We start from the raw sequence: 26,879 nt of genomic DNA on the forward strand, positions 1-26,879 counted from the left end.
TATACCCTCCTCTACACCACTTGCCCTTTGTGTTTTACAAAAAGTGCACTCTCCTACATGAGTGCGCTGGTATTACGGTTGCTGTCCTTTCAGAATCACGAACCTGTCCCACCACTGCGCAAACATATCTATAATAGATATAAAGACTGTTAAGATATTAATGTTTCAAGAAAGGAGTGTATATATTTGGCCTGGCGAAGCGGTTTTATGCACTGACTGAATGGAAGCTGATAGTTATTAGTTTTTTACTCCACTGGTCTCGGCTGCTCTTGGGAATAAATTACTAGTCCTCACTGTGAGACTGATTCAAGACCGAGTACAAATGTATCCGACACCGAGGCAAGACCTAGACACTCAATATGTGGTCTCGAGACCGGACTCGAGTACAACGACACTGCCAAATACCATCCTTTGACCACCCTTGCTCACAAACCAGTCTTCCACTTCTGCTAACTGCCTTGCCTCCTAGCATAGGAGGCTGGTGGGAGGAGCTATAGGAGGACGGGCTCATTGTATTGGCTGGAATGGAATGAATGGAACGGTCTCATACACATCAGACATATGGAAACCACGTTTGACTCGGTTCCATTAATTCCATTCCAGCCATTACAATGAGCCTGTCCTCCTATAGCTCCTCCCACCAGCCTCCTCTGCCACATAGCAATTCATTTAGCTAGCATCTCCACAAAGCCAGGGCTTAACACCACAGTACCTCCACTGAGCTCGACAACTCCATCCACCCATGAAACATCTAGGCTCCATCCATTCTTGCCTATCAGCTCCACACAGCCTGGGTTTAGAAACCCTATTTCTCTCCAGCAAGAGCGTCTAATGCTAACTCAATTAGCCTGCAGATCAGTCGCTAAGCTACTGTAGCTAGTTACCTCAGGTCACCAGCCCTTCAAAGAGCAGGAGAAAAGGCTATTCCACACGCTAACTCCAGCTCTCTCTCTGCCACGTTGACCTTTCCAGTGCTTCTGTACTGTCTGACCTGATTAGCTTAGCACAGTAGCTGCTACAACCCACCATTTCCCCGACGTCCAACTCAGCCCATTATGACTATACCGCTAATGCCTGATAATTGTTCTCGTCTGTGGTGGGATATTCCTACTGCCTCGCACTAATCCCACTTATTTGAGGACCGCCAGATAACTCCTATCTATGGATGTGTTAATTGTTCTTTCAGCAGGAAGTCCGTTTATTAAAGCGGTCTGCACATGCACCAGACCAAAGCGTCAGGAAATGAGACCCGCTTTGAGCTGACCTTCTGCTAATGTGCAGTCGAAAGGAAACATCTAAAGCTGGACTGGATTTGCATACACATATAGACGGAGTAGAATTAAATGCGGGGAAGAGGGGGAGGGGATAAACAAAGACATTCAGCCATTTGTAGATGTTAATGCAACTGGTCATTTTAACATATTGACTAAAATAATACAATTAGTTTGTATCAGTTCTGTTACACAAAGTTTGATTTGAACTCAATATTAAACATTTTATTTGTTTGCGTGTTAAAGACGTAATACATTTGCACATTTACATAGTTCAAAATGCCGGTGTATACCAGCTAGTAGGATCAGGACATAACTGAGGTAAACAGTAGGCTACAAAGCTAAAATGTACATTACACATCATAATGCCTACATAACCTGTTATAACAGTCTGTGACAAAAACTTGACACTTATGACAACTGACATAAAACTGTTCTGATGTATACGGTTGTTTGATATCGAACAAAACTATAAATATTCACAATTTCACACAGCAAAACAGTGTATGTCCCTTGTCATAAGTGGAGGCTACATAAGTTATGCATGCATTTGGACCGCCATTTCAAGTGTCTCTAAACTACCCCTGTCATTCATTATATTATTGCACAGTCGGAGAGTGGGACCTAAGGCAGAGCTATTACACATTCTACAACCAATGGGAGACTGATGCTTCACCCTATGAGTGATCACAGAACATCTCCGCCCAGAGTGAGGTCAATGAACCACCAATCTCCTCTGACTACGGTCATCCTTAAAGTATGACATGAGACAAGGGCACTGACTTCATGACTAGCAGGTAGGTGTTCTAGAGACGATGGAGGACTAAGGAAGGTGAATTGGACAGATTTGGACAAATGTAAACAGTACAACAGATGTATGTACATAGTATACAGTGAGGAAAAAAAGTATTTGATCCCCTGCTGATTTTGTACGTTTGCCCACTGACAAAGAAATGATCAGTCTATAATTTTAATGGTAGGTTTATTTGAACAGTGAGAGACAGAATAACAACAAAAAAATCCAGAAAAACGCATGTCAAAAATGTTATAAATTGATTTTTATTTTAAATGAGGGAAATAAGTATTTGACCCCTCTGCAAAACATGGCTTAGTACTTTGTGGAAAAACCCTTTTTGGCAATCACAGAGGTCAGACGTTTCTTGTAGTTGGCCACCAGGTTTGCACACATCTCAGGAGGGATTTTGTCCCACTCCTCTTTGCAGATCTTCTCCAAGTCATTAAGGTTTTGAGGCTGACGTTTGGCAACTCAAACCTTCAGCTCCCTCCACAGATTTTCTATGGGATTAAGGTCTGGAGACTGGTTAGGCCACTCCAGGACCTTAATGTGCTTCTTCTTGAGCCACTCCTTTGTTGCCTTGGCCGTGTGTTTTGGGTCATTGTCATGTTGGAATACCCATCCACGACCCATTTTCAATGCCCTGGCTGAGGGAAGGAGGTTCTCACCCAAGATTTGACGGTACATGGCCCCGTCCATCGTCCTTTTGATGCGGTGAAGTTGTCCTGTCCCCTTAGCAGAAAAACTCCCCCAAAGCATAACGTTTCCACCTCCTTGTTTGACGGTGGGGATGGTGTTCTTGGGGTCATAGGCAGCATTCCTCCTCCTCCAAACACGGCGAGTTGAGTTGATGCCAAAGAGCTCGATTTTGGTCTCATCTGACCACAACACTTTCACCCAGTTCTCCTCTGAATCATTCAGATGTTCATAGAGGGCGGCAGGTAGCTTAGTGGGTAAGAGCGTTGGGCCAGTAACCGAAAGGTCGCTGGTTCTAATCCCCGAGCCGACTAGGTGAAAAATCTGTCGATGTGCCCTTGAGCAAGGCACTTAACCCTAATTGCGCTTGTAAGTCGCTCTGGATAAGAGCGTCTGCTAAATGACCAATTATTATTATTCATTGGCAAACTTCAGACGGGCATGTATATGTTCTTTCTTGAGCAGGGGGACCTTGCGGGCGCTGCAGGATTTCAGTCCTTCACGGCGTAGTGTGTTACCAATTGTTTTCTTGGTTACTATGGTCCCAGCTGCCTTGAGATCATTGACAAGATCCTCCCGTGTACTTCTGGGCTGATTCCTCACTGTTCCCATGATCATTGCAACTCCACAAGGTGAGATCTTGCATGGAGCCCCAGGCCGAGGGATATTTACAGTTATTTTGTGTTTCTTCCATTTGCGAATAATCGCACCAACTGTTGTCACCTTCTCACCAAGCTGCTTGGCGATGGTCTTGTAGCCCATTCCAGCCTTGTGTAGGTCTACAATCTTGTCTCTGACATCCTTGGAGAGCTCTTTGGTCTTGGCCATGGTGGAGAGTTTGGAATCTGATTGATTGATTGCGTCTGTGGACAGGTGTCTTTTATACAGGTAACAAGCTGAAATTAGGAGCACTCCCTTTAAGAATGTGCTCCTAATCTCAGCTCGTTACCTGTATAAAAGACACCTGGGAGCCAGAAATCTTTCTGATTGAGAGGGGGTCAAATACCTATTTCCCTCATTAAAATGCAAATCAATTTATAACATTTTTGACATGCGTTTTCTGGATTTTTGTTGTTGTTATTCTGTCTCTCACTGTTCAAATAAACCTACCATTAAAATTATAGACTGATCATTTCTTTGTCAGTGGGCAAACGTACAAAATCAGAAGGGGATCAAATACTTTTTTCCCTCACTGTATGTGATAGAATCAGACTGACTTTGACGAGATAGTAGAACAGACATACTGTATACTACACAGTATATGTGATGTAATACACAATGAAGGCAATTGCTATGAGAACTCATGGCTAGCAGGGCTGTGTTGTTACTCATACTTGGGAGATGTAGTTGCAGAACGACCAGACCAGCCAATTATGTTTGACGTTTCAGGAGTGGACAGGAGCTGACAAACTAACCATAAAAACACTGACTGTCACTATAGCGACAGGGATGATGGGCTGTCATCGGGGAAAGGAAAGAAGAGAAGGGTGGGACACGCACAAACACACCTGTCTGACATAACAGCAGCAGAAACTTAGCAGATAAATAGAGATGAACGCTTGATAAAGCAGCACACGGTGTGCCTTTTTAGATGCTTGCATCATTAGTTTTCTTTTTTCGCTAGCTGAGACTCTCGCTGTGTGGCGGCATCAATCGATCATCAGCCCACAGCATGCCAAAGGGGGAGAGAGAGGTCATCCTACCAGACAACACAGCATGGCTCAGAGACTCAGGTGCAGCAGAAAGACAGGCAGATGGGGAAGGGAGGAAGGGAGAGAGCGAGTGAGAGAGAGAGAAAGAGGAAGGTGAAGGACGAAGAGTGTTTGGCTGGGGGTTTGAGGAGCCTGGAGCGAACATGGGATCTATAAACACTGTATTGGAATTGCTTTGGTCATGTTATACAGGATGCATGTGTGCAGTAAAGCAGTAAAGCAGTAAAGCAGTAATTCAGTAAAGTACTTGATTGAATTGAGTTGTATTGACAGGGGAAGGGGACTGTTGATGGTCAAGATGGGCTAAGGTCATGATGGGGTCACAGTGTTCAGAATGTGCTCAGGAAGAGACATCACACAAGTGTTAAATAGTACTATTCCAATAGGCCCTAGTCCGATCCCAACCATACTCTAAAGGCTGCTACTGTCCACCCCATTTCCGGCACCATGATTCACCACTACAGAGCATTATAATTTTACAATTTTCATATACTGTACATACATGTCATATTATTTTGCTACATTCAGTACATTGCTCCCTGTTTCCTCTCCCAGTAGTAAAAAAATATTAGCAGAGCTACATGGTTGAACTACCTGACAATAATACAGTGTGCCGCTTAACATAGTAAATATTTAGAGTATAAAGTACTTTTTCATTTTTTTTTTACATTTCTCCCCCTTTACAAAGAGATTGCGCTTTAGTTGTTCAAACACACACACCCATATACATACACACCCACAGCCCCCCCCCTTACTCACACACATACACACACACACAAAAACAGCAAGTATAAAATAAGCACTCCCTGTATTCTATAGAAGCAATTATATATTTTCTCATTTCTTTTCACATTGGAAGATGCCTGTGCCTGTATGAACCAATTAGCACACTGTTACAGTATGAAATGTGTCCTTTTAAACAATGGTCTACTACAGGAAATCACCTGTAACCCTCAACAGGAAGTCACTGTGAGACAGGAAGTGACCCGCTGAGATGTCCTGAGATGATGTCTGACAGCAGGTTCCTGCCTCAGTCCAGAAAGTCTAGATGAGCAATGTCCCGTTGTCATAGTAACTGTGTAATGTGTGTGCTAACAAGCAAAATGGCTGAATAGTGGAACGAGTTGCTGTGAAAAAAACGATGTCAGTCAGTGGACTCTTGAATGTCGCTTCTCCAACTCAGAAAACAGTCTTAGGTCGCAAATTAAAATGACAAACGCATGCGCTAGTGATGACTTGTCCAAGACTGCACTGCCATGAGTGATGATACCAATTTCTGTGTCACAGTCAAGAATTCGACATTGGGCTTCTTCTCGGCAGCGTTCTAATACGTCAACCTTTCACTCCAGTCAACATGGCCGTCGCTAGTACCTTTCACGGCTTCATATCGCCATGGCAACACCCACAGATACCGCTGCTCATCCCGTCTCTCTCAGACACAGATCTCTATGGCAGTAGCCATCACCATCTGGCTCTTGGTCTTCTCTCGACCTGGAGAAGAGTGGTGCTGGCCAGGAGACTCCTCTCGAAGGGAGTGGGGGTCAGAGAGGACGCTCCTCTTCAGGGGCGCTGGGCGCAAGAGGGAGGTCGTCCCTGGGGGGGTGGAGGGCTCTGGGTGTCTGTGGGAGCGCGATGAGGAGGAGGACGAAGAGGAGGTAGAGGTGCAGCCTGCAGGGCATACACCAGATGAACTGGACCTCTCACCTCTCTTGGCTCGGCAGGAGGCACGGCGTCGGAGCTCGCTGACCAGCTCGTACTTGACAAAGCAGAAGACATCCTTCACGCCACAGCGCTTCTCAGGTTCGGGAGCTAGCAGCCGCTGGAACATGCGCAGGGCGTCATCAGTGAAGCGGCGCCACTGGGATGGATAGGCCGCTGTGGGGCACCCCGCCCGCTGCCAGCGCCGGAACTCATCATAGAAGGCGTCAGCGGGCAGCGCTGCCTCCCAGGGAAAGTTGCCAGTCAGCATGCAGAAGACAAGCACTCCGAATGCCCAGATGTCCAGACTGGTGGTCACCAGGAAGCCTTCGGCACGACTGGCGCGGCACACCTCCGGCGCCGTGTACGGGATGGTGCCACTCACGCGCTTCACCCGGCAGCCCAGTCTCCGCGTCATGCCGAAGTCAGCCAGCTTGACGCGTCGGCACTCGCGGTCGAAGAGGAGCACGTTCTCGGGCTTGACGTCACGGTGCACCAGGTTCTTGCTGTGCATGAAGTCCAGAGCCAGACCCAGCTGCTGCATACAGCGCTTCACCATCTCCTCCGGAAGACCCACCTACAGGGAGCAGGAGAGGAGGAAGTGGGAAGAAAGAGAAAGGGGTGAACAGATTAGTTTGAGATTGTATAGTAGGGGAGGTAAACGAAGTACAATAAATGAAATGAGAAAGAAACAGAATGTAGGCGTAGAGGGAGTAAAGTGGGACAAAGAGGCTCTGTTAAGCGTTATGTTGCACTCATCTTTAACACCCTAAAGTAAGAACCTTTGAGTCTGGGTACCAGTCCCTCCACTGAAAAGCACTGAAATGAAACGAGAGCCCTACAGTACACTAAAGGAGCAGCTCAAGTCTGAGTAGGGACAAGGCTCCAATCACAGAATCACAGAAGCACAGCGCTTTGAAACACTGCGCTTGATTGGCTAGGGTGTGGGAGAACAGTGATTGGTGGGGAGATGATAAGTATGATCCAGTACAGTACCTGGGGAGGAATGATGTCGAACAGGTCTCCTGCAGGGGCATACTCCTGTCCGAAGACGTAGCTATCCTCGGTCTCGAAGAGTACGTCCAGGACTTTGATGATAAAGGGGCTACAGCTCAGTGTTCCCGTCAGGCTGTACTCCCTCAGGAAGCTCTTCAGCTTCGTCTTGCTCTTAGTCACAAACTTCAGAGCCATTTTGGTGCCTGATATGTACACACAGAGATGGACAGAATAAATTAATGAATACTTTAATGTCCCATAGGGAAATTTGTTTGGCAACATTTCAGAAGACAGACACGCACGCACACAGAAACAAGCACACGCTCACACCCACACCTGAGTTAACAACATTACAATACCTCACATACTGTATCAACATACTGTACAGCAAGGTAATTATAGTTTTGTTTTTTATATTCGTTTTTATTTTTATTAGTGTTGGGATTTGTATTTGGAATTCAGTTTAGTTTCCGTTAGTTTTCAGACCTGTTTCAGTTGTATTTCGTTTTTTTATTATTACGTTTTAGTATACGTGGGCCAGGCTAGAAGCCATTTGTGTTGTATAGTTTTTGTGTGTGTTTATTTTCTAGGGGGCAGCAATACATAAGGTGATAGGTCAGGTCATAGGTTGGGTCAGTTCGTGCTTCCATAGCTCTGTCTATGAATTTGAGAGAGGTTACATTTCTCCAGAGCCATCCCTCAGCTTGTGGCGGGGAAAACGCTTTGTTATTTTTCAACTGCTGATTGGCCCTTTAATTATAAAGTAAATGTCAATGTGACTAGGATTTAAAAGGAACCGTGCTGAAACTGGTGCAAAAAATATGGTGGAAGGAAACTCTCTCTCGCCCATATTTACACCAATCCAATGCTTTTTCACCTCAGTAGGACATGTAAGAAGAATCAAGTTAGCTACCTAGCGATTATTTCTAGTGATAGCTAGTGATAGTGATGTCGTCTCGGATATCCCAGACCTTGAAGTATCATAAGACAGGCAAGCAACCTGTCTTTCTAGAGAGACTAATAGTGATGCACAAACTAGACCTATTTGAAACATCGGCATCTCCTGGCAGCATTTACCCGCCAGATTCAGTAAGTTGAAAACCCCATTAGATTTTCTCCCCAAAGCTTAGAAGAAAAACTACAATTTTATTTTAGTTCGTTTTGAAGTCAAAGATAATAGTTTCATTATAGTTTTCGTTTTTCAAACTGGTTTGTTAATTATTTTAATTCAGTTTACTAAATTGTTTTTTCATGATTAGTTTTAGTTTCAGTTTATTATAAAAACCTTGCTGTATAGTATCAGAGCAATATCTTAGGCAAGGCAATATAAACTTAACTGACATTTATTAAGTGAATTGAACTAAATATGCCTGTGCTATCTGATTCTGTGTATCTGATTCCAGCTTCCTCTGTGCTCTGAAACACACCCTCAGCTGTTTACTACTCACACAGCTGTGGAAGCAGAGCTTCTTAAGCCGTGTTCACATTGGTAGTTTGAAGTGACTCAAATCCTATTTATTTGCACATACGATTCAAATCTGTTCTTTTTCCTGCAGTCTGAACAGCCAAAAAGCACATGGAATCTGATATTTCAAGCCACATTTCAAACCACCTAGTCAGATACAAATCTGATTCCTGGCCATGTGACTTGTGTCTGAATGGTCAAATCTGATTTATTTGCCCTCAAGTGGTTTTTAGACTGTTATTTGGCATATCTTGTCGCTTACTAGCTACTCTGTTGACAGTTTGACAAGAACATGTGGTAGATAACTGACTTGTTAATAGTTTACAAACAAATGACTGAATGTGCTAGAAAGCTAAACAGCTACCTAGCTACCTCGTTGACTGCTGTGGCTAGCCAAAAATGACTCGTTTTGAAAGCTGGATCATCTCATCCTTTGAGGCTTTAAAAGTGTTCTTACCCTATGATTTTGAACAGTCAAAGCAACTGGGAAATGTCCATGGCAGGCATTGTTGTCGCCTTAGCTTGCTACATAACTTCTGAGTGATAGGAATCACGAGCACCACCACCAATCAGCCTACATCACTGCACACATACCCGTCATTACTATGACAACTAGAATAGCCTTTGCAGCAAATGACTGCTGTCTCAACACACACAAATCCGATTTGGTCACTTGTAACTTGCTGTTTGGAGCATTTGAGCATTAAGGCCTGCACTTTTACCCAGTCTAGTGCCCTCTTCACCTTAATGGCATGTAACCTTGTAATTAAGAGCCCTTACACCCTGAAGTCTTACAGTATCGTGACCTTTGACCTCACAATGCCCTGTCACTGTAGTGCCCTTTTTCATTGAACCCTTGATTTAGCTTTCATTCTATGGCACCCTCTGGCTCTCTGATCACATTGTAGTATGACTGTGTAAACTCTATGGAAACTTTTGCCCCTAACAATGTCCCTTCACATGCATGCCCTCTGACTCACCCTTTGTGCGGTGTGCCACCAGGTCCACCTTGCCATAGGTACCCTTGCCCAGCTCGCAGATGTGCTCGTAGTGTTTTGCCATGTCTGCAGCCGGCAGGGAGGTTATGGCCAGAGCCTGCATGTCCTCCACAGGCACCCCTCCACCACCGCAGTAGCCCACGTTGGAGGTGGGAGAGCCCCCACCACTGCCCACCCCCAACGGAGACAGAGACAGGCTCGCCTTGACGCTGTGGGGCAGACTGTGGATAGAACAGAACACAGACAGACAACATAAATTCATGTGTCTGAGGCAAGAAAAACGGTGTTACGCTAAATACAGCAGGCTTATTGGTGATACCACAAATAAATGTGACAACTTGACCTTGAATGTCGTTCAGTGTGTGTGTATGTGTGTGTGCATGTCTGCGTGTGTGTGCATGTCTGCGTGTGTGTGCATGCATGCACACTATGTGCAAGTGAATGACTATAACCGAAAGTTTGAGTTCATCTTCATTTGCATACAATCAATGCAGTGGAAGAGGAGCAGAAAGGGATCAAATTAAATCAAATCAAGCTTTATTTATACAGCACATTTCAGACATGAAATGCAACGCAATGTGCTTTACAGGAAAAACAAAACATAAAAAACTATGAAAATAAAAGCTGAAATATTTACTACACAACAAACATAAGATACAAAACAGAAGAATGACACAAACTGAACAACTAAAAAAGCCTAAGGAAAAGCAAAGCAAAAAAATATGTGTTTTAAGATCTCTTTAAAATATTTCCACAGTTTCAGCCCCCCTCTGGTTCTCTGGCAGGCTATTCCAGAGGCTGGGGACATAGTAACTAATGGCTGCCTCTCCATGCCTATTGGTCCTAGGCTTTGGGATAGTTAAAAGGCCAGTGCCAGAGGACATGAGGGACCTACTGGGTACATAACTTAAAAGCATGTCTGATATTTATTGGGGTGCACAATTGTGGATTGATTTAAAAACCAATAGAAGAATCTTAAAATTCATTCTAAAACTCACAGGCTCTCCGTCTGGTCTTGGTCAATACCCGTGCTGCAGCATTCTGTATGTTTTGCAGTTGACCAATGGCTTTCTTGGGTAGACCAGACAGGAGAGCATTACAGTAGTCAAGCCTGCTTGTAATAAAAGCATGGATGAGTCTCTCTGTATCAGCCTGAGAGAGAAACGGCCGCACCTTGGCAATGTTCCTCGGGTGGTAAAAAGCTATTTTGGTCACATTCCTAATACGTGATAAAACATTTTGTTCAGAATCTAAAATAACACCTACGTTTTTTACCTGCTCTGTTATCTTTATTGCCTGTGAATTAAAATGTGCAGCTAGATTCTCTCTCTGTGCTTTGGCTCCAACAATAAGTACCTCGGTCTTCTCTTGATTTAGCTGGAGGAAGTTGTGAGCCATCCAAGTATTTAAATCATTAATACAGTCTAATAATTTATCCATGGAGCTAAAATCCTCTGGTGACACAGAAATGTAAAGTTGGGTATTGTCTGCGTAGCAGTGAAAATCAATGCTGTGCTTTCTGATAACGCTGCCAAGGGGTAACATATATAAACTGAACAGTACCGGACCCAAAATTAAAACTTGTGGAATGCCACATGTGATATGTATTTTCTCTGAGTTATGTTCACCAAAGGTGACAGAAAACTCTCGACCGGTTAAATAGGTTAAAAACCAATTTCTCCAGAATTTTGCTTAAGAATGGAAGGTTGGAGATTGGCCGAAAATTGCTAAAAGCTGAACAATCTAGATTATATTTCTTCAGAAGGGTTTTCACCATAGCAGTTTTTAGTGGAGTGGGGAAAGTGCCTGTAAACAGGGAGTGATTACCAATAGATTGCACTTCTTCAGATATGCAATTAAAAACAGTTTTGAAGAGAGTGTTGGGGATTGGATCGAGGAGGCAGGTAGAAGGCTTAAGTTGTGATATCACTTTCCTGAGCATGTCTGTGTCAACCAGGGAAAATACATTCATAGTGCCTTTGTAATTGCCTTGTTATATACACTACCGGTCAAAAGTTTTAAAACACCTACTCATTCAAGGGTTTTTCTTTATTTTTACTATTTTCTATATTGTAGAATACTAGTGAAGACATCAAAACTATGAAATAACACATATGGAATCATGTAGTAACCAAAAAAGTGTTAAACAAATCAAAATATATTTGAGATTTGAGATTCTTCAAATAGACACCCTTTGCCTTGATGACAGCTTTGCACACTCTTGGCATTCTCTCAACCAGCTTATAATAATAATAATAATAATAATAATAATAATAATAATAATAATAATATGCCATTTAGCAGACGCTTTTATCCAAAGCGACTTACAGTCATGCGTGCATAAATTCTTTTATTTTTATTTGTATGTATGGTTCATAGTTCTCAAGGACAATAGACAATAGTTCAGATAAATCAGTAAAGAAAGTGGGGCAGTGCTTTGGTGGCCTACACAGGGTTATGGCCAGCACTGGTGGCTGACATTTAAACAGTATGGCATGATGCTCGAAATACCCAAAGTCGACAAACAAAATGTCCTTACAGCTGAGAGCATTAGTAGAAAATGAGGCTTTTTCCCCTTTTCTGATAGAAAAGCTGTAGTCCGGGAGGGGAGGCTTCAATAAGAGCGGCACTACAGTCTGATGACTGCCATGTTTCAGTGAGAAACATCCAATCAACTTTGCGCTCAGTAATGAGGTAATTCACGAGAAAGGTTTTACTTGTGATTGCTCTAACATTTAAAAGCGCCAAACGAGGGTGGTCTATGGTGATCGGTGGGATTGGCTGAGAGTGGCTGATGTATTACTGTTATGTGATTGCTGTATATAAAAGTACCATGTATGTAAAATGTGTATGTAAAATGTAGATGTAAAATGTATGTATATGTAGCAGAAAAGCTGTAAAAACAAAGAAATATATGTGTCCTCCGAAGAGGGGGAATGGTGGCTGGGTTAAAAAGTGCCATATTCAATGAGTGTGGGCCACACTGCCCCTGGGGCATCGGCCACGAGGTAACCAAATTATTAACGTTACAACCACATTTTCTGACAGTGTCCAATCTATCAGAATGGTAGGAGATTAGAAGGCAGAGCTAAAGGAACATAAATTAGGTTACCCACAATAACCATAGTGCCGTTTCTACAGGAGTTAATATGGTTTCCAAGTCCTCTGTTGCTTATTCTGACAGGGAGAACTGGAGCACTACCAGACCCTGTCCGTCAGTCTCTAAAACATTTTGCGATGTTGCTGGAAATAATCCTGGAACCCCTGCGGTTAGGGTGAATCCCGTCTCTTTTAAAAAGTGCCGGTTGCTCCCACAGTAAATCAAAGTTGTCACAAAAACAGACATTCCTGTCATTGCAAAGTTTCTTTGCAAGGTTGTGTGCTTGGTAAACATATTTGACATAGAGTCCCTCTGGGCAGTTAGATATGGTTCTTACACTCTTAGAAAAAAAGGTGCTAAGTATAACAATATAGGGTTCTTTGGCTTGTCTCAATAGGGGAACCCTTTTTGATGCTAGGTAGAACCCTTTACAGAGGGTTCTACCCAGAACCCTCTATGAAGGGTTCTTCCTAGAACCCTCTATAAATGTATTTTTTTTTATCAAGAACCCCTTTATCATCTAAACTAAAGGTTCTTCCTATAACCCTCTATGAAGGGTTCTACCGATAACCCTTTTATCTTTGAATGGTTCTTCCTAGAACCCGCTATGAACGGTTCCACCAGCCTTATTAGCCTTTAAAATTAAACTCTTTATGACAATACATTACATATATCATAAGGCCTTCTGAGGGCCTAGTTATACCCTAACACAGTGGTCTGAAACTCCTGGTTTACAGGCTACATCAGGCCTGCAAGTCACATTATGCTGGCTTGCAAAGTGATGTGTAATTCCTATTGGAAACCAGCCAGAGTGAGGATATTCAATTGGAACTTATAATTACCCGCAACCTGCATTTAGAATAACTGCAAGGGTAGGGAAGATTGATTACTTAGACTTAGAAATCATAAAAAACTAGACCAATCATCTTAGTAACGGATGCAACAAGTCTAACTACAAACAGATTGGATTAGTTTAGAAACATTTATGTTATTTATCTTTGTGTTGCTAGGATTAATCAACAAATGTGTCACACCCTGATCTGTTTCACCTGTCTTTGTGCTAACAACAACACTGGGGTTATTTTACACCAATGAGTGTTAAGTTAATTTAACGCCTGAAAGTGAATCAACACTAGAAATGTTACACTGAAAAATCAACACTAGGTAAAACTGGCCAATTTTCTGTGTAACATACAATATACTGCTGGTTCATTCATACTCCCTTCCATTCTCCTACTCTCTGCTCAATAAAACCACAGAAAATACTCATTTAAAAGACAGAAATCATGACAAAGATATCAACTACAGTGGGGTCCAAAATTATTGACACCCTTGATAAAGATGAGAAATATTGACTGTATAAAATAAATAATTCAAATACTGAGCTATATTGTATGCTCAAAAACATTTTGTATACTAATACAATTGCTCAGAGAAGGAGATGTTGTACATTTATTTCTCAGAATCCTGTGAGTCAAAATTGACACCCCTCATGATTCGTATAAATAAAGTAGTCAAAAGTTTAGTATTTGGTCCCATGTTTCTAGCATGCAATGACTACATCAAGCTTGTGACTTAGAAACCTGTTGGATGCATTTGCAGTTCGTTTTGGTTGTGTTTCAGATTATTTTGTGCCCAATAGAAATTAATGGTAAATAATGTATTGTGTCATTTTGGAGTCACTATTATTGTAAATAAGAATAGAATATGTTTCTAAACACTTCTAAATTAATATGGATGCTACCATGATTACGGATAATCCTGAATGAATCGTGAATAATGATGAGTGAGAAAGAGGGTAAGAGATCATTCTCCCAAGACATGCTAACCTCTCACCATTACTAATAGCAGGGGAGGTTAGCATGTCTTGGGGGTATGATCTTTGACCCTCTGTAACTTGTTCACTCATTTATTTTATTTATTTTTATTTTATTTTTGGTCATTTAGCAGACGCTCTTATCCAGAGTGACTTACAGGAGCAATTAGGGTTAAGTGCCTTGCTCAAGGGCACATCGACAGATTTTTCACCTAGTCGGCTCGGGGATTAGAACCAGCGACCTTTCGGTTACTGGCACAACGCTCTTACCCACTAAGCTACCTGCCGCCCTACTCATCATTATTCACGATTCATTCAGGATTATCCGTAATCATGGTAGCATCCACATTAATGTGGAAGTGTTTAGAAACATATTCTATTTTTATTTACAATAAAAGTGACTCCAAAATGTTTACTACTTTATCAAGGGTGTCAATAATGTTGGACCCCGCTGTATTTCAGTACTGTATATGTAAAAGGTTCTTAGGATGATAAAGGTTCTAGGTAGAACTCTTTGCCTTACAACCTGGAATTAAAATTGATTTATTGGGGGGTTTGTATCATTTCATTTACACAACATGCCTACCACTTTGAAGATGCAAAATATATTTTGTTGTACAACAAACAAGAAATAATACAAAAATACATAACTATTCACCCCCCAAAGTCAATACTTTGTAGAGCCACCTTTTGCAGCAATTACAGCTGCAAGTCTCTTGGGGTATGTCTCTATAAGCTTGGCACATCTAGCCACTGGGATTTTTGCCCATTCTTCAAGGCAAAACTGCTCCAGCTCCTTCCAGTTGGATGGGTTCCGCTGGTGTACAGCAATTTTTAAGTCATACCACAGATGTTCAATTGGATTGAGGTCTGGGCTTTGACTAGGCCATTCCAAGACATTTAAATGTTTCCCCTTAAACCATTCGAGTGTTGCTTTAGCAGTATGCTTAGGGTCTCTGAATTCAACAACGCTACACTGTTGGCAGTGTGTGTACGAGATTTGACGAGATTTGACGTGACTTCCATCTCGCTTCCGCATTGTCTCCGTACTGCTGTGCTGTTTGTTGCTACTTGGCTACCTGCCAAACTATTCACGTTTTACTTTTAATAAACGTTTAATCAATCTTTGTGTTCAACAAATTTACCAACTTTTTAGTTTTGTCCTCACTCATCTTTTTTCGTTAAACTTTTTCACCCCGGACGTTTATCCCGAGACAGAAGAGTCATTTTCCTGTGCGTTTTAGCTGCCAACTTTACGTTATTTTCCTTTTTTCCATCGCAACTTTTTTTCCCTTATTCAACTTTTTCACTCCGGACGCTTTATCTGGACATGGTTCATCAACATCTTCAACAGCCGAAGCTAAGTAGTAACATTAACATGATGTCTTCTAATTGCAGTCGCTGTACTCATAATATACAGGAGAACGATCGCCTTACGGCGAAAATAGCTGTGCTACAAGCCCAGCTTCAGACGCAATCGTTAGGCAAGGGTAATCTCAGTGTAGGAAAGGAAGAAACAGCGTCTGTGCCACCAGTAAGTACAGACAGTAACGTTAGTATAAATCCCCCCGCACAGTCCCCGCAGCCGGACAACTTTCTCATGGCTTCTGGAGGGAAATACTGTTGGAATGCTCAACCGGTGTCGCTCATTCAGCCGACAGAAACCTTCAACCGGTTTTCCCCATTATGTAGCGAGTCGGAGTCTGAGTCTGAGTCTTCTCTAGTCTCTACTCCTCCCGTTACGGGGTCTGAGACGCCGAAGGCTCCCACCATTAGCTCTGACAAATTGAAAACCCTAGTCATTGGCGACTCCATTACCCGCAGTATTAGACTTAAAACGAATCACCCAGCGATCATACACTGTTTACCAGGGGGCAGGGCTACCGACGTTAAGGCTAATCTAAAGATGGTGCTGGCTAAAGCTAAAACTGGCGAGTGTAGAGAGTATAGAGATATTGTTATCCACGTCGGCACCAACGATGTTAGGGATGAAACAGTCAGAGGTCACCAAGTGCAACATAGCTTCAGCTTGTAAATCAGCTAGAAAGATGTGTCGGCATCGAGTAATTGTCTCTGGCCCCCTCCCAGTTAGGGGAAGTGACGAGCTCTACAGCAGAGTCTCAGCACTTAATCGCTGGTTGAAAACTGTTTTCTGCCCCTCCCAAAAGATAACATTTGTGGATAATTGGCCCTCTTTCTGGGACTCACCCACAAACAGGACCAAGCCTGACCTGCTGAGGAGTGACGGACTCCATCCTAGCTGGAGGGGTGCTCTCCTCTTATCTACCAACATAGATAGGGCTCTAACTCCTCTAGCCCCACAGTGAAATAGGGTGCAGGCCAGGCAGCAGGCTGTTAGCCAACCTGCCAGCTTAGTGGAGTCTGCCAATAGCACAGTCAGTGTAGTCAGCTCAGCCATACCCATTGAGACTGTGTCTGTGCCTCTCGACCTAGGTTGGGCAAAACTAAACATGGCGGTGTTCACCCTAGCAATCTTATTAGGATAAAGACCTCCTCCATTCCTGCCATTATTGAAAGAGATCGTGATACCTCACATCTCAAAATAGGGTTACTAATGTTAGATCCCTCACTTCAAAGGCAGTCATAGTCAATGAACTAATCACTGATCATAATCTCGATGTGATTGGCCTGACTGAAACATGGCTTAAGCCTGATGAATTTGCTGTGTTAAATGAGGCCTCACCTCCTGGTTACACTAGTGACCATATTCCCCGTGCATCCCGCAAAGGCGGAGGTGTTGCTAACATTTACGATAGCAAATTTCAATTTACAAAAAAAAAATGGCGTTTTCATCTTTTGAGCTTCTAGTCATGAAATCTATGCAGCCTACTCAATCACTTTTTATAGCTACTGTTTACAGGCCTCTGGGCCATATACAGCGTTCCTCTCTGAGTTTCCTGAATTCCTATCAGACCTTGTAGTCATAGCAGATCATATTCTAATTTTTGGTGATTTTAATATTCACATGGAGAAGTCCACAGACCCACTCCAAAAGTCTTTCGGAGCCATTATCGACTCAGTGGGTTTTGTCCAACATGTCTCTGGACCTACTCACTGCCACAGTCATACTCTGGACCTAGTTTTGTCCCATGGAATAAATGTTGTAGATCTTAATGTTTTTCCACAAAATCCTGGACTATCGGACCACCATTTTATTACATTTGCAATCGCAACAAATAATCTGCTCAGACCCCAACCAAGGAGCATCAAAAGTCGTGCTATAAATTCTCAAACAACACAAAAATTCATTGATGCCCTTCCAGACTCCTTCTGCCTACCCAAGGACGTCAGAGGACAAAAATCAGTTAACCACTTAACTGAGGAACTCAATTTAACCTTGCGCAATACCCTAGATGCAGTTGCACCCCTAAAAACGAAAAACATTTGTCATAAGAAACTAGCTCCCTGGTATACAGAAAATACCCGAGCTTTGAAGCAAGCTTCCAGGAAATTGGAACGGAAATGGCGCCACACCAAACTGGAAGTCTTCCGACTAGCTTGGAAAGACAGTACCGTGCAGTACCGAAGAGCCCTCACTGCTGCTCGATCATCCTACTTTTCCAACTTAATTGAGGAAAATAAGAACAATCCAAAATTTCTATTTGATACTGTTGCGAAGCTAACTAAAAAGCAGCATTCCCCAAGAGAGGATGGCTTTCACTTCAGCAGTGATAAATTCATGAACTTCTTTGAGGAAAAGATCATGACCATTAGAAAGCAAATTACGGACTCCTCTTTGAATCTGCGTATTCCTCCAGGGCTTAGCTGTCCTGGATCTGCACAGCTCTGCGAGGGCCTGGGATCGGGAGAGACACTTAAGTGTTTTAGTACTATATCTCTTGACACAATGATGAAAATAATCATGGCCTCTAAACCTTCAAGCTGCATACTGGATCCTATTCCTACTAAACTGCTGAAGGAGCTGCTTCCTGTGCTTGGCCCTCCTATGTTGAACATAATAAACAGCTCTCTATCCACCGGATGTGTACCAAACTCACTAAAAGTGGCAGTGATAAAGCCTCTCTTGAAAAAGCCAAACCTTGACCCGGAAAATATAAAAACTATCGGCCTATATCGAATCTTCCATTCCTCTCAAAAATTTTAGAAAAAGCTGTTGCGCAGCAACTCACTGCCTTTCTGAAGACAAACAATGTATACGAAATGCTTCAGTCTGGTTTTAGACCCCATCATAGCACTGAGACTGCACTTGTGAAGGTGGTAAATGACCTTTTAATGGCGTCAGACCGAGGCTCTGCATCTGTCCTCGTGCTACTAGACCTTAGTGCTGCCTTTGACACCATCGATCACCACATTCTTTTGGAGAGACTGGAAACCCAAATTGGTCTACACGGACAAGTTCTGGCCTGGTTTAGATCCTACCTGTCGGAAAGATATCAGTTTGTCTCTGTGGAATGGTCTGTCCTCCGACAAATCAACTGTACATTTCGGTGTTCCTCAAGGTTCCGTTTTAGGACCACTATTGTTTTCACTATATATTTTACCTCTTGGGGATGTTATTCGAAAACATAATGTTAACTTTCACTGCTATGCGGATGACACACAGCTGTACATTCCAATGAAACATGGTGAAGCCCCAAAATTGCCCTCGCTAGAAGCCTGTGTTTCAGACATAAGGAAGTGGATGGCTGAAAACTTTTTACTTTTAAACTCGGACAAAACAGAGATGCTTGTTCTAGGTCCCAAGAAACAAAGAGATCTTCTGTTAAATCTGACAATTCATCTAGATGGTTGTAAAGTCGTCTCAAATAAAACTGTGAAGGACCTCGGTGTTACTCTTGACCCTGATCTCTCTTTTGACGAACATATCAAGACTGTTTCAAGGACAGCTTTTTTCCATCTACGTAACATTGCAAAAATCAGACATTTTCTGTCCAAAAATGATGCAGAAAAATTAATCCATGCATTTGTTACTTCTAGGTTAGACTACTGCAATGCTCTATTTTCCGGCTACCGGATAAAGCACTAAATAAACTTCAGTTAGTGCTAAATACGGCTGCTAGAATCCTGACTAGAACCAAGAAATTTGATCATATTACTCCAGTGCTAGCTTCCCTACACTGGCTTCCTGTTAAGGCAAGGGCTGATTTCAAGGTTTTACTGTTAACCTATAAAGCGTTACATGGGCTTGCTCCTACCTATCTTTCCGAGTTGGTCCTGCCGTACATACCAATACGTACGCTACGGTCACAAGACGCAGGCCTCCTAATTGTCCCTAGAATTTCTAAGCAAACAGCGGGAGGCAGGGCTTTCTCCTATAGATCTCCATTTTTATGGAACAGTCTGCCTACCCATACCCATGTGAGAGACGCAGACTCGGTCTCAACCTTTAAGTCTTTACTGAAGACTTATCTCTTCAGTAGGTCATATGATTGAGTGTAGTCTGGCCCAGGAGTGTGAAGGTGAACGGAAAGGCTGGAGCAACGAACAGCCCTTGCTGTCTCTGCCGGGCCGGTTCCCCTCTCCACTGGGGTTCTCTGCCTCTAACCCTGTTGCAGGGGCTGAGTCACTGGCTTGCTGGTGCTCTTTCATGCCGTCCCTGGGAGGGGTGCGTCACTTGAGTGGGTTGAGTTACTGACGTGATCTTCCTGTCTGGGTTGGCGCCCCCCTTGGTTTGTGCTGTGGTGGAGACCTCTGTGGGCTATACTGGCCTTGTCTCAGGATTGTAAGTTGGTGGTTGGGGATATCCCTCTAGTGGTGCGGGGGCTGTGCTTTGGCGGAGTGGGTGGGGTTATATCCTTCCTGTTTGGCCCTGTCCGGGGTTTCTTCGGATGGGGCCACAGTGTCTCCCGGACCGCTCCTGTCTCAGCCTCCAGTATTTATGCTGCAGTAGTTTATGTGTCGGGGGCTGGGGTTAGTTGGTTATACCTGGAGTACTTCTCCTGTCTTATCCAGTGTCCTGTGTGAATTTAAGTATGCTCTCTCTAATTCTCTCGTTCTCTCTTTCTCTCTGAGAACCTGAGCCCTAGGACCATACGTCAGGACTACCGGGCATGATGACACCTTGCTGTCCCCAGTCCGCCTGGCCTTGCTGCTATTCCAGTTTCAACTGTTCTGCCTGCGGCTACGAAACCCCCTACCTGTCCCAGACCTGCTGTTTTCAACTCTTTAATGATCGGCTATGAAAAGCCAACTGAGAGACCTGAGCCCTAGGACCATACGTCGGGACTACCGGCCGTGGTGACTCCTTGCTGTCCCCAGTCCGCCTGGCCTTGCTGCTATTCCAGTTTCAACTGTTCTGCCTGCGGTTATGGAACCCCTACCTGTCCCAGACCTGCTGTTTTCAACTCTTAATGATCGGCTATGAAAAGCCAACTGAGATTTATTCCTGATTATTATTTGACCATGCTTGTCACTTATGAACATTTTTGAACATCTTGGCATGGTTCTGTTATAATCTCCACCCGGCACAGCCAGAAGAGGACTGGCCACCCCTCATAGCCTGGTTCCTCTCTAGGTTTCTTCCTAGGCTTTCGCCTTTCTAGGGAGTTTTTCCTAGCCACCGTGCTTCTACACCTGCATTACTAGCTGTTTGGGGTTTTAGGCTGGGTTTCTGTACAGCACTTCGAGATATTAGCTGATGTAAGAAGGGCTATATAAAATAAAATTGATTGATTGTCCTGCTGGAAGGTGAACCTCCGTCCCAGTCAGAAATCTCTGGAAGACTGAAACAGGTTTCCCTCAAGAATGTCCCTGTATTTAGCACCATCCATCATTCCTTCAATTCTGACCAGTTTCCCAGTCCCTGCCGATGAAAAACATCCACACAGCATGATGCTGCCACCACCATGCTTCACTGTGGGGATGGTGTTCTCAGGGTGATGAGAGGTGTTGGGTTTGCCCAGACATAGCGTTTCCTTGATGGCCAAAAAGCTCAATTTTAGTCTTATCTGACCAGAGTACCTTCTTCCATATGTTTGGGGAGTCTCCCACATGCCTTTTGGCGAACACCAAACGTGTTTACTTATTATTTTCTTTAAGCAATGGCTTTTTTTTTGCCACTCTTCCACAAAGCGCAGCACTGCGGAGTTTACAGCTTAAAGTGGTCCTATGGACAGATACTCCAATCTCCACTGTGGAACTTTTCAGCTCCTTCAGGGTTATCTTTGGTCTCTTTGTTGCCTCTCTGATTAATGTCCTCCTTGCCTTGTCCGTGAGTTTTGGTGGGCGGCCCTCTCTTGGCAGGTTTGTTGTGGTGCCATATTCTTTCAATTTTTTAATAATGGATTTAATGGTGCTCCGTGGGATGTTCAAAGTTTCTGATATTTTGTTATAACCCAATCCTGATCTGTACTTCTCCACAAATTTGTCCCTGACCTGTTTGGAGAGCTCCTTGGTCTTCATGGTGCCGCTTGCTTGGTGGTGCCCCTTGCTTAGTGGTGTTGCAGACTCTTGGGCCTTCCAGAACAGGTGTATATATACTGAGATCATGTGACACTTAAATAAAGTCCACCTGTGTGCAATCTAACTAATTATGTGACTTCTGAAGGTAATTGGTTGCACCAGATCTTATTTATTTATTTAGAATTTCTTGAAACAAGTAATCTTTTTCATTTCACTTCACCAATTTGGACTATTTTGTGTATGTCCATTACATGAAATCCAAAGAAAAATCAATTTAAATTACAGGTTGTAATGCAACAAAATAGGAAAAACGCCAAGGGGGATGAATACTTTTGCAAGGCACTGTATTGGTAGAATCCTTTCCCTCCACAAAGAACCCTTTTGGAACTATTTTCTCTAAGAGTGTAGACAGAGGTCGCTGAACTTCCAGGAACTCATGCAGACAATAAATGACTCTTACACGAGAATGGAGCTGGGCAGGTGGATGGAGGGACGGAAACAGCTGACACAGAAATGGTAAAGGCTGTGGGGGCACGTTCCGGATAATTTTCAACTGCCTCTCCTCCCAAACTTCCAGTACATATGCATTTCCATACAATCGATAGCGTAGCGGGAGTAAAGGGATTACTTTAGTTGTGCCCAGTAAACATATTTGGCTTGTTGCAGTTCTGGGCTAGCTTTTGGAATGCTGGTTGTTGACTCAATTTGCTGAACCCTGATAAAATTGCTGCTGAGATGTTTGGTAAGACTTTGCAATAGGATAGACTGACCATTAGAGGACATAGCGGCAGGGCTCGAGACGTAAAATGTTTTCATCACCGTCCCAGAATCGTCCTGAAGTGAAGTTTCAACCGTTTGTTTCTTTTTATGTTTTGATATACCAACATGGGTCTACTCTAGAACCTATGTAATTCACAGTGATTTAAAAGGCTAATAACAGTACCACTGAAATAGATAAATGTGGCTATTAACTGAGCCAGAAATTCACATTTAAAAAAACGTGCCTCTAAAAAGGCCAATTTTGGAATAATATTCACTGACAAAATAAAAGAAACACTTGAGTAAACGAGGGATACAAAGTATATCAAAAGCAGGTGCTTCCACATAGGTGTGGTTCCTGAGTTAATTAAGCAATTAACATCCCATCATGCGTAGGGTCATGTATAAAAAGTTCCAGACACTTGTAGAATCTGTACCAAGGCACATTGAAGCTGTTCTCGCGGCTCGTGGTGGCCCAACGCCCTACTGAGACACTTTATGTTGGTGTTTCCTTTATTTTGGCAGTTACCTGTACGTAAATAATTATGCCCCGTACACATCGTGATGTATTTCATTACACCATATGTAATCTTCAAGCAATCTTGTTCCTCTACTGAACGGAGAGCAAAGGCAGAGTTTTACAACCCAAGACAAGATGGAGGAGAGCCTAGTCTCTCGTCAGAGATCGCATTTATTTAGGAAAATTTTACCTTTTCATTCAAGACAGGAGAAACATATTGTTTCAGTTGATAATAAAATGTTTTGTTTAGTGACTTTTTCCACAACTTGTTTCTCTAACTTTCTAGCAAGTCAAGCTATCTTACAGAGCAGCTAGCTAGCTAGCTAAAAGCTAGAAGATACTTTAGCTAGCAACCTCCACTTAATAATAATAATCCAAAACAAATATCATTACCATCACATTAAACTAATATGGCAGGCAACAGTAATATAATATAATTGGCTTAACAGCCAATATGTATTATTTAACATTACTATTAAATCGTTTCAAAATGCTGACTGCCTCTGCTCAAATTGCAAGATGTGTGGTCCGCTCAGATTGATGTGTGCAGTGCGCAACAGGCACTGGCCTTTCTCTATGCTCTTGTGACCTTTTGATCTGAACGAACCATGCCTTGAGTACAGTATGTGAAAAGAATCAAGCCTTTAGACATTAATGTTAATATTAATATTTATTTATGTAGGCTAATTAAAAGTCTCATTAAAGTTACATTTTCTAGTGCCTCCCTCATGTCAGCATTGGTGTGGGCCAGGGTTTCCGTCAGGAAAATGTGGCGCCAGACATTTGACCGACAAAATTGTAATTTACCGGATCCATATGCATTGGGTGTGTAACCTGATTAGGGCGTCCACCTAAGATGCTCAGAATGACAGAAATCACATTTCGAATATGGTCATTAATTTTAACAGTCCAGCATGCAACGATGTGCCGTCCTTCTTCTAGCCTACAGTAGGTAAAAAAAAGTATTTAGTCAGCCACCAATTGTGCAAGTTCTCCCACTTAAAAAGATGAGAGAGGCCTGTAATTTTCATCATAAAAAAAAATCCAGAAAATCACATTGTAGGATTTTTTATGAATTTATTTTCAAATGATGGTGGAAAATAAGTATTTGGTCACCTACAAACAAGCAAGATTTCTGGCTCTCACAGACCTGTAACTTCTTTTTTAAGAGGCTCCTCTGTCCTCCACTCATTACCTGTATTAATGGCACCTGTTTGAACTTGTTATCAGTATAAAAGACACCTGTCCACAACCTCAAACAGTCACACTCCAAACTCCACTATGGCCAAGACCAAAAAGCTGTCAAAGGAAAATTGAAGACCTGCACCAGGCTGGGAAGACTGAATCTGCAATAGGTAAGCGGCTTGGTTTGAAGAAATCAACTGTGGGAGCAATTATTAGGAAATGGAAGACATACAAGACCACTGATAATCTCCCTCGATCTGGGGCTCCACGCAAGATCTCACCCCGTGGGGTCAAAATGATCACAAGAACGGTGAGCAAAAGTCCCAGAACCACACGGGTGGGGGGGACCTAGTGAATGACCTGCAGGCGAGCTGGGACCAAAGTAACAAAGCCTACCATCAGTAACACACTACGCCGCCAGGGACTCAAATCCTGCAGTGCAAGACGTGTCCCCCTGCTTAAGCCAGTACATGTCCAGGCCCGTCTGAAGTTTGCTAGAGTGCATTTGGATGATCCAGAAGAGGATTGGGAGAATGTCATATGGTCAGATGAAACCAAAATATAACTTTTTGGTAAAAACTCAACTCGTCGTGTTTGGAGGACAAAGAATGCTGAGTTGCATCCAAAGAACACCATACCTACTGTGAAGCATGGGGGTGGAAACATCATGCTTTGGGGCTGTTTTTCTGCAAAGGGACCAGGACGACTGATCCGTGTAAAGGAAAGAATGAATGGGGCCATGTATCGTGAGATTTTGAGTGAAAACCTCCTTCCATCAGCAAGGGCATTGAAGATGAAACGTGGCTGGGTCTTTCAGCATGACAATGATCCCAAACACACCGCCCGGGCAACGAAGGAGTGGCTTCGTAAGAAGCATTTCAAGGTCCTGGAGTGGCCTAGCCAGTCTCCAGATCTCAACCCCATAGAAAATGAGTGGCGCAGTGGTCTAAGGCACTGCATCGCAGTGCTAACTGTGCTACTAGAGATCCTGGTTCGAATCCAGGCTCTGTCGCAGCCGGCCGCGACCGGGAGACTCATGGGCGGCGCACAATTGGCCCAGCGTCGTCCAGGGTAGGGGAGGGAATGGCCGGCAGGGATGTAGCTCAGTTGATAGAGCATGGCGTTTGCAACGCCAGGGTTGTGGGTTCGTTTCCCATGGGGGGCCTGTATAAAAAAAAAAAATGTATTCACTAACTGTAAGTCGCTCTGGATAAGAGCGTCTGCTAAATGACTAAAATGTAAATGTAAATGTAAAATCTTTGGAGGGAGTTGAAAGTCCGTGTTGCCCAGCGACAGCCCCAAAACATCACTGCTCTAGAGGAGATCTGCATGGAGGAATGGGCCAAAATACCAGCAACAGTGTGTGAAAACCTTGTGAAGACTTACAGAAAACGTTTGACCTGTGTCATTGCTAACAAAGGGTATATAACAAAGTATTGAGAAACTTTTGTTATTGACCAAATACTTATTTTACAGCATAATTTGCAAATAAATTCATTAAAAATCCTACAATGTGATTTTCTGGATTTTTTTTCTCATTTTGTCTGTCATAGTTGACGTGTACCTATGATGAAAATTACAGGCCTCTCTCATCTTTTTAAGTGGGAGAACTTGCACAATTGGTGGCTGACTAAATACTTTTTTCCCCCACTGTATGTCAATCTATTGTCAAGAAAGAAATAGCCTATTCCAAACAGACTCTGGGACAGTTGTGGGACGATAGATCCCAAATTCATCCAACCAATAGGCCTAGGCTACATAAAAAATAACAACTGATGCAATAGATCAGAACATTTAGCTTAAAATGTTGACAAACGATTATTTATTTACATTATAAGCGCAGCAATGCGTACAACACAGTAGGCTATGCGCGAATGTACCTTCAATAATTGCAATTAGTGGGAAAACACTTTTGTCAAAAGGGCACATGCGTTTCATGTGACAGAGATAAAAAAATATCCTTAGAAAGAGAGGAGATCTAATAGGCTACTTTGAAGCAAGGTAAGACATGCCTCTTAACTGTTTGAAACCTGAACGTTTTAATACATATTAAGTATATGTTTTCAAAATGCAAACTGCCTCCAGCTCATTGCAAAGTGGTGTGTAACGCGCTGATGAAGTCTGCCTTCTGTTGCCGTTTGATGCTGAGTTCAAAACAACTGGGAACTGGGAACTCGGATATCGCCAACTTCCGACTTCAGTGCGTTCAAGACAAGACAAAAAAACAAACTCCCATTGGAAAGAATCGTTCTGAACGGTCATCCAACTCGGAATTCCAACTCGGGAACTCGGGCCTCTTTCTAGAGCTCCGGCTTTCCAAACTGAAGATCACTGACGTCATGATTTGAACTGGTATTTTTCGGAGTTCCCAGTTGTCTTGAAAGCACCATACGATTCTGCAGCAGCTCTTGCAGCTGTCAGACAGATTTTCCAATCAAAGGCTCTGTATCTGTATGCTGTGTGATAAATAAGATACATAACCAA

At 43.0% G+C, this 26,879-nt stretch overlaps 1 protein-coding gene across 2 annotated transcripts in view; it reads right to left on the reverse strand.

Moving 5' to 3' along the window:
* Positions 1 to 5,216: 5,216 nt before the first annotated feature.
* LOC121547210 (serine/threonine-protein kinase SBK1-like) overlaps positions 5,217 to 26,879 on the reverse strand; it is a 50,144-nt gene continuing 28,481 nt past the window's right edge. For both annotated transcript variants that reach the window (XM_041858362.2, XM_041858361.2), the window contains exons 3-5: positions 9,615 to 9,853; positions 7,170 to 7,372; positions 5,217 to 6,750 (exon numbers count right to left, since the gene is read on the reverse strand). In XM_041858362.2, coding sequence (XP_041714296.1) covers positions 5,908 to 6,750; positions 7,170 to 7,372; positions 9,615 to 9,853 — 1,285 coding nt within the window. In that variant the 3' untranslated portion in view covers positions 5,217 to 5,907. The remainder of the gene's footprint in view (positions 6,751 to 7,169; positions 7,373 to 9,614; positions 9,854 to 26,879) is intronic.

This window comes from Coregonus clupeaformis, chromosome 31 (genome assembly GCF_020615455.1).
Source record: "Coregonus clupeaformis isolate EN_2021a chromosome 31, ASM2061545v1, whole genome shotgun sequence".
Classification (NCBI taxonomy): domain Eukaryota; kingdom Metazoa; phylum Chordata; class Actinopteri; order Salmoniformes; family Salmonidae; genus Coregonus; species Coregonus clupeaformis.